The 11,083-nt window shown below is 39.0% G+C and overlaps 1 protein-coding gene across 1 annotated transcript in view; it reads left to right on the top strand.

Annotated features, from left to right (window-relative positions):
- Positions 1–6,931, top strand: part of DNER (delta/notch like EGF repeat containing) — a 106,062-nt gene extending 99,131 nt beyond the window's left edge. Inside the window, exon 13 of the mRNA XM_042878492.1 lies at positions 5,864–6,931. Coding sequence (XP_042734426.1) covers positions 5,864–5,975 — 112 coding nt within the window. The 3' untranslated portion in view covers positions 5,976–6,931. The remainder of the gene's footprint in view (positions 1–5,863) is intronic.
- The last annotated feature ends 4,152 nt before the right edge of the window (positions 6,932–11,083 follow it).

Genomic DNA, 11,083 nt, shown 5'->3' on the forward strand with positions numbered 1-11,083 from the left:
GTGTATCACCATTCCCTTTACAGTACTTATGTACATCAGGTCTCCGTCCTTCCCTTCCTCCCTCAGTAGAAGCACAACTATTATTGTCTTCCCTGGAGTAAGCCAACCGGTTCCTTCAGTATTTCCTCCTGGATCATGACAGCCTCTTTACTGGCTCCCTGTGACATGTTCCAGATTGTTTTTCTCTTTTTTGAAGAGTGGTCCCTCAAAATGGAAATAGTTATCCAGCTGAAGCTTTGCCTGTACCAAAAGAACTGAGCAATCACCTCCTGTATTTTATTTATGTCAGTTCTATTTATACATTTGAAAGTGAAACCTTTTTCTTTTAATTGGCCTTACACCAGTAACTAATGATTCAATTTTGTGATGTCTTAGTCTCTTCCCTCACCCCCAGCATCCTTTTGCCATATTGCATCCTAGCCAGTGTTGTTTTTTTATGTATTGGACATCTCTTAATAGGATAGAACTTTCATTTTTTGTCGTTCCTTTTTCCCATTTCTTTTTGTCAAGATCACTTTGAATTCCAACAACAATTATATATTACAATTAAACTGCTTTTAAAAGAATGGAAGGAGAGATGTTCCTGTGCATTGACGTGGAGAAATGTGTGCATACTGGGTAGTGATTTTCTGGTAATTCATTTTCTAAATGCTCCAGTTCTGTTTCAGTGCAAATAAAAAAGGTTAATTTGTACCAGCACTGAACTGAACTTCTCCAAGCAATCTGAAATGGATGAGGAGTTCCCACAGTCTCACTTAATCGTACTGCAGCTTTGAGCAGTAGCTCTTTAAAGTGTTCCAACTAGATTTACATTAAAACATTTGTTCATTGTCAAATTATATTAACCAGTAAATGTTTTAAAAAGGAAGTTGTATATGGCTTAATATAGTAATCCAAATAATATCAGTACTCTTTTAAGTCTTCCCTTGAAGTCTCTTTTTCCTCTCAGCCGTACATTTCTTCTGCTGGGAGCTCAGCATCTCCATAGCACACACATCCTGAGAACTGCTTTTTTCTTTAGTTGCTTTATGGCCCATGAAATGCTTTATAGCTTTTTATTCATTGGCCTTGTGAATCTGCTGTTATGTACTGTACATCTCCTAGGGTGGAGAGAAAGTGCAAAACTGTTAATCTTTCATATCAAACACCTTTTGTCTTATTTGTGCAGCAGTGGTGAATGTGTCATTCCTGTTCATTTACTACTCCTGTTGCTCTTCCCCAAAGACTGGGAATGGTCTCCTGAGGAACACTGTGAAACACCTGGGTTTCCTTATTTACTTCTCAAAGCAAATTTGGCAGCTTTCTATCCAAGGGTACCTAAGCAAAGTGTACAGCAAGGCAGGATCTTTTGAATCTGAATTTCCTCTGCTTTTTGGAGTCTCACTGGCTGGTAATGGAAATGTTCATAATGAAAATTTCCTGCATGAAGCCATTTGTATCTTGGAAATTGGACAATTTCAGGTCTTTTTACTAATCTCTGGGTTACTCAGAATGAATCTCCACTTATTACAAAAGGCGAAAGTTTAGAAAAACAAATTTGCATCGGGGTTAAATGATATCCAAAGAAGTCTTTAAACTGGGATGTATTCATGATGATTTTTTCAGATCTAAATTAAGCAGTTAAAAATCACATTATTGGAACCTGACAATAAAGGCTTTCCCTATCTTGGGAAAGGTGGTCCTATAAAATGCAAATGAAAATAAGCATATTTATTGCAAATAATTCTTCTCTGGCTCTCATAAAATGGATGCATCATAAAAAAGCCAAGACAGCTGCCAAGTTAGTTAATTAGAGAGATTTGGTGTGCAGGTTATTGTGTCCATTTTGGCTTCAGGAAGATGTAAAATACTGCTTTGATCATGTCAACCCAAGAAGAGGAGCACAACTTTCATTGTTCTTTTTGTATAAACACACAAATCTGTGTATTTAGAAAACCCAAGTCTGACTTTGACACCGTATTAAAAGACCTGACTTTCAAATAATAGCTTCTCAGCATTTTCTGAAAATCACTCTCTTTCTCAGTTAGATACCAAAACTTGCTAGTAATTTTGGAAAATGTAGGCCTAAGGAAAAGGGAGTAGATTATTTTCTTTAAATGTAAGGTTTCTGACAGTGTCAGTAGGTGTCCAGGGAGTATGAATGCCTGGTGCATATACTGTAAATTATTTTAAAATTAGTTGTTCAAGTTTCTTAGCAGGTCTTTCTTCTGATCGTCTTTTATAATTTGATCTTTACTAATCAATGTACTTTTGCTGTAAGAGAAAATGAATGTGCTAAAGGGATACTTTTACTAAATGTTCTTAGAATTATCAGACCAGAACTAGATAGTCTTCTAACAAAGTGAAGCACTGCTGTTTTTAATATTCATTATGCAGAGACTAAATAAATACTCCATTTATATTCATCTCATTTTTAAAGCTTTTAAATTTTGAGAATGCTGTTATAAAATAATTGACCCCTTGATAATACAGCCATAAGATTTCATTAAATTGGAACCAGGAACTGCTGTTGAAACTGTATCATTCACTTTAGAAAAGCATCCACACTGACTTCATAAAATATCTGATTACAGCCATGGCACTACTGTAAGATTTTCTCGTGTTTAGATACCATTAGCATTAGACTTCATGCACTGCTTATAGTGTAGTTTAATTCTTACTTCCGTGTGCTGCCTCTTGTTCTGTCTGTGGAAGCTGAAGAGCCTGGTGCATCGGGGTCTGATTAAGTCACCTTGTCACTGCGGGCTCAGCTGCTCCCCACTCCATGCGCTGTGCACATTCTGAGCAGTGAGCACGCTCCTGTGTTTGTCTGCTGTGTCACACTGCAGAACATGAGGCTTCCTGAATCTGATGAGCTTTAGCACAATTTTCTTACCCTCTGCCAGAGTCTCAACTTCATGGAAACTATAGGATTACAGTTCAGTAATATTAAGGAACACACAGTGCCACTTGTGAACAAGGTAGAGAAAATTATTTTTCTCATTATTCCCCTCCTGTGGAGAAAAGAATAATCCCTTCCTCCTGTGGGTATGCATTTTTTTTTCCTTCTGATCTCTCTCTTTTCTTTTCCTTGATTAAACTTTATTTGTGGATGCACTGTATGTTTTTGAGCAGAGTAGCAATAGGTGGTTTTTCTTCTGCTTCTAGGCATGCTCCAAACTGCAGTCCGCGTCACCGAAGTTAGACATCACCATTTGCTTAGAGTTTGGCTATACAGTTTTCTCAAAGTTCTTCTACTTGCATGGAATTTGTGAGGTTAATGATTCTCCATGGCTAGCTCTCTTTTGAAATGTTTTTTTAAGGAAGTAGAGAGGCAACCCTTTCCCATGTTGAAGTAGATTTTGCAGACAGATGTGGAGCTGCCATCGCCAAGAATTCCTATGCTGAATATATACTATCCCCCAAATTGTCATGGAGCCCTCTGTCTCTTAGTCAAGTTACACAAGTTGATTTTATTCTGTGTTTCATTACAAAGTGTGCTTTCTAATTCTCAGTATCACTTTTAAACTCTTTCTATGCCACTAGTAAATATCTCTGATAGGTACCTTGGAACAGTATTATTACTCATAAATAGTAATTAATGCTGCACTTAGAGGCCATGAAACTTCCCTAGTACTCCTGACATGCTGTCTTTATATATCTAAGTTCATAATTGTTCTTCTGATGCAGTATGCTACTGTTAAACATCCGTTACATCACTGCAGTCTTTTTCCAGAATCTGTGCATCTCAGGACTGAGATTTTCCCCATCTGCTGTACAATCTTTGTTCCTAGATAAATAATCTTGTATTGGAATCTTTTTTCATTTTGCAGTAGCAGCATATTAGTTCATCCACTATTCACTGCGGCAGGAACCTTCTTCTTTTCACTATTTATCGCCAGTTTAATCCTTGCATCTTGTAGACTGTATTGGTAATTGTTTCATGCTTTCTTTTCTCATCAATTAAACAGTAAAACAGCATATGATCCTTGTGCAACCCTACTACGTACACACCCATTAAGTTAGAACTTCCCACCCAGGACCTCTGAGCTGAGCGTTTGGCACTACAAGTAGGGGCTGGCTTCTGGGCCGCCTGATCAAAGCAACGTGGTCACCAGTCAGACGTCTCAGCCAGGCCACAAACAACTAGCATATGTGCTGTGGTCTTTCCTCAGCATTTTCTAATAAGGGGCACATGTCAACCCTGACCTACACAAGAGAACAAATTTTGTGCTGTTCTACCACGTGCACAAAGCCATGCGTTCTCTGTTCTTGTCAAAAAGGCAAAATTTTACTTAAATCCCTGGAGAATTTTCATTACTGTTTGTATCTATGAGAAAGCTCTATTTGCTTTAAGCCTTTGAGAATGATGAAGAAAATGGGTGATTCAGAACTCATTTCTACCTCTGACTTAGTAAGATACAATAACTTGATTCCCTGATTTGATTCCTGGAATTTTATATCATTTACAGAAAATCAGATTTATCTTTTATGAAGCTGATGAGTGAACATTGCCTGTGTATACTACAGTAAACTGTAGAAGAAAGGAAATATTCCTGCATGGAAATGTTATCTAGTGTGGCCTTACTGACATCTGAAATACTTTGCAAGATGAGATTTCCAACGTTATATTGCTTCCAGCAATTTTAGCTTTACCAATAATTCCAGATCACTAAAAACAGCAAAGAATTCAGTTGGAGCAGTCAGGAGGTTGCATAAAAATCTGGGAAGAAAATCAAGTTAATTTTGTTTTGGTCTAAATACTTATTATCCTCAAAATCTGACTTGTCCGAATCTCACCTTCCAATGTGCACAAGTTAATACTGAATTAATACAGTGCATAAGAAGGGAATAAAAAGAATCCTTTGTTTAGATCACTACATAAATAAGTCTCTGTGTTTCTGTGTTAATATTTTGCTCTGCATCAGGTCCACAGGGAAGGCAGACTTGACCCTTTTTTGCCTCCTTTTCATATTATTGTTTAAAATTGTAGTCAGAACACAGAAGATATTTTTCCACATTCAAGTTGCATTCTGTATCTTAATAAATAATCAGAATAGTGACAGATTGTCCACGCAGTACAAAGGCACCTTGACAAGTTCTGGATAGGTCAGCACTGGAACCTTAATGGTATGGCCACAGGAGTTCTCTGCACTCTGCACTCTGTTGCATGTGATACCTTTGTGAGATTAGTGTGTTTGTGGCATTGCAAGAGCTTCCCTGCCATTAGTTTTGTCAGAACTGCTAATACTGTGCAGGATGCTGATAATTTCACCAAGCTTCTCAATTGGATGTCAGGTGAGCAAAGCCTTTAAATTACAATTTTTAACGCTTTGTCTGTGGCATTTGATTCATTGCACTACCGTTGCATTTCCAAATGCAAATGTAACAAGGTTATCTGTGATTTGAGGGTTTTTTTTGTTTGTTTGTTCTGTTTTGTTTTGGTTAATATGTGTGACCTGACCTTAGCATAGGTTGTTAGAGAAGGCTATACAGTAAAAAAATCTGAAATAAAAATCTGGCCTTGTGAAAATATGTCAGTTTTACTCTCAACTTCTACAGTCTTCTCAGATTCTGGTACTGCTGAACTTGGCTGCTGAATTCCTGCAGAATTCCTTTGATATGGAATCTGTTTATTGCATGATCATTATGATTACTATTACTATTTGTTAATAATTAGAATTAATAACAGTGAGTGGAAGCATGTATTTTTAAAGTTCCAGTTCAGATAGGTAAACATCTGTACTTGTGGCATGTTGCAGTATAATTTAGGATTTACCTAGGCTCTCTGGGCTGTTACTGACAGCATGCCATAGCTCAGAGGGTCGTTGCCGTTAATGTGTTCATACTCCCATTTGTCACCAAACCTTTCTTTTATTTCCAGGTTTGGCAAGAAATCCCGACCTGCAATGTATGATGCAACCCCCATTGCTTATGAAGATTACAGCCCTGATGACAAACCTTTGGTTACGCTGATTAAGACAAAAGATTTGTAACCTAGTGAATCTTTTTTGGATTATTTTTCAAAAGGATGGGCTACTAACCTAATTTAAATATTTTTAAGAAGAAAGCATAAGTAATTTAAAACCATTAGATGCTTCAGAATTTTCTGTAGAATATTTAAGAACCAATTTTCTGCAGCTTTTAGTTTGGAAAAATATTTTAAAACAGAATTTGTGAACTTCATGAATTACATTTTAATGTACCTTGAGCTCTATAAACTATAAGCTTATGATAGTGTGTGCTTTTTTCTTGGTAGACACTATTACTAAACCCAGATTGATTCTTGTGCTTGTTACAGAACAGAAAACAATAATTAATGAGGAGTTCTTTATGACATGTCAGTGCCAGCTTTCTCAGTAGAGGTAGGAAAAATGTGAAGCATAATATGATATATAATATATCCATTAATTAAAAAAGTCTAAAATGTTTGTGTTGTGAAGAAGAAGCTAGTAAAAATGATTATTCCTAATTGAATGAATTAGCTTTTGCCTTATTCCATGCATGGATAGATAGCCTATTTCTCCATTATTTCCTGAAAGTTGCTGGAACATACTCTTGAGTTGATGTTTGACATTTTTGTAATAGTATTCAGGCTAGGCCTTGTATAATAATTAAAGTGCCTCTTGAGGCAAAGTAAGGGCACGATCCTTTAAGCATTGAAATCAATGAAAAACTTCCATTGACTTCAGTGGGCATGGGATTAGATCCTACAATTGGACTGAATCTATATTTTTCTTTAAAGGTTGAAGTTTTTTATATTGTGAGTAACCTAAGCATATGGTTTGAGTTGTTTGTTTCCTAAGGTTGTTGATGTACAGTATTGTTTCATGAAATATTGTGTATTTCTCATAGTGCTTCTAATTTAGGGTCAGTATGGTTTATTTGTGGCTGTATTTGATTGCTTATGGTCTTAAAATTCTCGCTTATTTCAGAAAATGTTGAATAAATGTTATCAAGTGAAGATTGCAGTTGTTTCTTTTGTTTTTCTTCATTTGAAAAGGTTGCCTGTAAATCTGAAAGGACGTGAATGTATCATGCTATAAATAATGCCTGAGAGGATATTTCAGCTGTTAATATCTGAAAGCTAAAAAAAAAACACAGGGGCTTTATTGATGGGTTATTTTGGCAGAGGTTAGCCTGGAAAATGGCAGAAATGAAGAATTATGTGATGTTTCTGGTGAAGTAGTGTGTCTGAGCTTTCAGTGTAAGGTAAAGAAGAGGAGTGACAAGGCTTCTCTGGCTTAGGTTTAAGGAATGGCAGAAGGAGAAAGTTCAGGTTCAAATCTGTATTTGGCTTAGTTTAGGATGACCTAGAATGAAAAGCTCTGTGTTTAGTTCTAAAACTAATACCCAATTTCAGATGGGAAGTGTAGTAAACCTGGAAGTAAAACCTGTAGTAAATGGTTTCAGTAAAACCACTCCATATCGTAGAGCACAGCTCAGAGGAGTCTCTTACTGTTGGGAAGGCTGGCTGGTTGTATATGTCAGCGGATACTAACAGCATGCTGTCTGAACTATATAAACGCCAGATGCATTTCTGAAACCCAGAATACTTTTCCCAACAAGCCAACAGACATCTGTTACCTTGAGCTTTCTTGTTGGCAAAAGACAAGAATTACTAGTAGGAGACCTAAAGAAACTAGATTTGAGCCTCCCTTGCATTCTTCAGGCACAGTTTGCTGGGATAAGGGTTGTGGATTTGCATCTGTTGGCTGTTAGGCTCGCTTTTTTCATTCTTTTTCTTTATTCCAAGTATGCAAACTTTTGATTATGGTGACTTCCAAGTGACTTCCATAGACACTTTAAGAAGCCCTGGCAAAATGACACTGTCAGACTACACCCAATGCCATTTTTAATATCTTTTCTTGAACAGAGGTAAATATATTTGAGTTATGATTGATTTGCTAATCATAAAGAAAACAAATACTCGTACTTCAGAGTTTTTGTCCCTTTCAGTGGTGAAATTAATATTGATTTATCTTTGAAGAAAAACTACAAATCTTTGCAAAATATGGAAATAAGCAACTTGGTTGTTCTAAGGAACATATCTACTTATGCACCATATTTTCCAAGAGAGATGTTGCAGTGAGCAGTAGCCCTTCTGCATATAAATCATGCCTTTGTAGTGATTCTTGGCTGTTCTGTATTTCTCTCAAGTGACCAACCTGAAAGATAAGTAATTTGTAAGGAACTGTCAGCTTGAAGCCTCTAGCTTCTGTAAATTATCCTGTGTTTCCTGTGAATTGTGCTTTGAAAATTACTTTTCCTCTTTCCAATTTACTTTATTAAACTCTGATGACATGTTCTGCATTCTCTGTGCCTGTATCTTTGCCTTTCAGAGATGTTTGTGAGGTGCTGCAGTGCCTGCTAAGATGGAACAGCCCTACAGCCCAGAGGGCATACACCTGTCCTGAGATTTCATCCCAGCTCGGAAGCTGCTAAAACAAGTTGGTTACAGACTGTATGCCACACCATATCTTTCTGAGGATAGACATGCATGGGGACAAGACACTGGTTATTTCATATCCTCTTCCTGAAGCAGAGGATGTTCTTTATTTATTTATTTGTTTCTGTACAGAGAACAAATACATCTGCATAGCAAAAGCCACCTGCTATTAAGATACGACACATTTTATTTATTTTTTCTACAACCCATCCAGATGTAGAAAGGGGTCTCTGTATGTGTTTTCAGTGGGCTGATGGCCTCCAACTCTCCTGCAGCTAGGGACAAGTCTCAAGGCTTTTCCCCGAGCTTGGCCATTTTTCTTCCTAATCCCTCTGGGAGGAGGAGAACATCCCTGAATATTTTGCAGCAGCAGCATGGACATTTACTTTTGCGTGCCCCTTGGCGTGGTGGGAACTTGCAGCTATAGCTCAGAGCTGTGGCACATCTATCAGGAAAATATCACATAGATTCTGGAGTAAGTCCAAAATGTTGAAGATGGTATCCTTGTCCATGTGGCCACTTGCAATGTCCAAAAGAGAACTGTTATGCCAACCAGCTAGAAAATGTATGTTGACTAAATGCATATTCATTTCCATCCTTAAAGCATATCAATGCAACCCTAACTGTAGCTGAAAAAAATTAAAACTTCAGCCTCTCTTTAGGTCTCATCTCCAAAGCATGTGCTTTGGGCATCTGCATGTGCCCTGTGTGAGCTCCAAAGGGGGTGTGTAGCTGTCCCTCGGATGCGTGTGGCTGGACAAGCCCTGGTATTCAGCCCAGCTTGTGGTGCTACTGGGAAGGCCCTGATGTGTGGTAGGCATTGGGTGCTGAAGGAAGGAGCAGTGACAATCGGAACTGTTGTGCTGGTGAAGTGGATGGAGGGTGAAGGGTGTGAGCACCTGCTGCAAGCCTTCATCAGCTGCATTTGTTCTCAGCTCGTGCTCAGTGAAGAGAACAAGCAGCACGCAGCCAGGAGCTCTAGGGGCACTGATGATTTCCCAGGCATCTGGAGGAGGCCTGAGGCACTCCGTGGGGATGACCACTGTGCTAAAACCCTGCACAAAAGCCACCAGTCTGACCTCACTATATTTCCCTCTACTGCAAGTATAGCTGATAAGTTTGCTGCTGTGAGGAAAATGAGAACTGGAAAGAGCAAAGTCTCATGAGGTGAAGTTTCAATTTGCAGCATTGATGTTTTCATCCTATCTCAGCATCATTTCTTGGCTTTCCTCCAGCTGAGAAATGTTGGAGGAGATAAGACATTCCTGAAAATATATGGTTTCGCTTTTGATAGCAATGGACACCTCATGAGAAACAAATGCAACACCACTGAATATTATTCTGTGTGTGGAAGGCTAAGAGGAATTAAACAGCTCCTCCTCACTTGCGTTGCTGGAGTTATGAGTACAGGAAGCTTTGCCCATTCACATGGCTATCCTTTTCTGCCTCAAATTTCTCTGATTCCTTTCTCACATTGCCCGCTGTTGCAAAGCTTCTGCATGTAGCAGTGGGAAGAGATGTGCCCCTTCCTTGCAGCCAAGCAGATCCAGTGCAGCCTCCCTTTGGCTGCCTCCAGCCCACTTGCTATGAGAGCTTCACCAGCTTTGAGAACCTATTTTCTTTTCACTGCTGCCATGTCTCCAAACTTTGCATGCTACCCATGGTGGTTGGGTTGGGCTGAGGTCTGCTGTTTGTCTGTGCTCTCTTGGTCTTGGTCTTTAAAAGGAGGCAAAAGAAGGAAAGTTTGATCTCTCAAGCTTTTTGCAGCTATTTTAAGTTAAAGGATGTATTACTGAGATCTAATGAGTTCATAGAAATAGGAGCCTTATAGGGCAGTCCAGTGTGTGCCCAAGCCCTCTCTGCTAAACTTTTGGCTACTGTGAAAGAGATGGACAGGTCTATGGTGTTCAGACACTTAATCTTTTGCAACAAAATTGTGTGGTGAATTGTTTGTTTGTTTAAAGTACGTTTTATCTCTTGGAGCCTATTAGTCCTGTGAAGTGCCCTGTACAAGCAGGTAAGTGGTGATAGAAGGGCAAAGCACTTTAGCTCATGCCAAGTGAGAGATATGGAGCCCAAAGACTTGGGCTTTGAACTGCTCTTTTCTCCTTTTTAAAAGTTTGTCCTCCTTTCTGACTTTGGCTGTATATTTGCCAACACTGTGTGACTCTGCAGGGTCAGAAGGAATGGCATGAAGCAGATCTGACTCTGAGCCACCTTTATGTCCATCTTAAGCATCTTATCAGGGAAATGGGACTGGCCCAAGTCCAGAGTCAGAGCAATCTGAATTCTGCTGCTGCCTGAAATAGCTGGAGATTGGTGGGCCGAGTACTGTCAGCCCTCTCAAGGTCCTTCTTGTCCTTACACACTGGTCACTGGAGGGGCTCATTCAGAAGCTGTCTTTGTAATTCCTAACTCTTCACTTTTTGCTTTTGCTGGAAGTGACCCCTCTTGTGCAATTTCTGTGCTACAGAGCACCCTTTGTGGGACTCAGCTTCTGAATTGTTTATACTCTCTGTTCTTTCCCCTCATCATTTGGAAGAGCTCCAATTAGGTGAAGGTGATCCCTTCCAATGCAGAGTGGGTCAACCAGTGAAAACAAACAGAACTTCAAAGTGGTTGTGCCACATCCAGCCCCATCTGGGCTTAGTTGGC

Source organism: Lagopus leucura, unplaced genomic scaffold (assembly GCF_019238085.1).
Source record: "Lagopus leucura isolate 7727_CA_CO unplaced genomic scaffold, USGS_WTPT01 Super-Scaffold_100021, whole genome shotgun sequence".
NCBI lineage: Eukaryota > Metazoa > Chordata > Aves > Galliformes > Phasianidae > Lagopus > Lagopus leucura.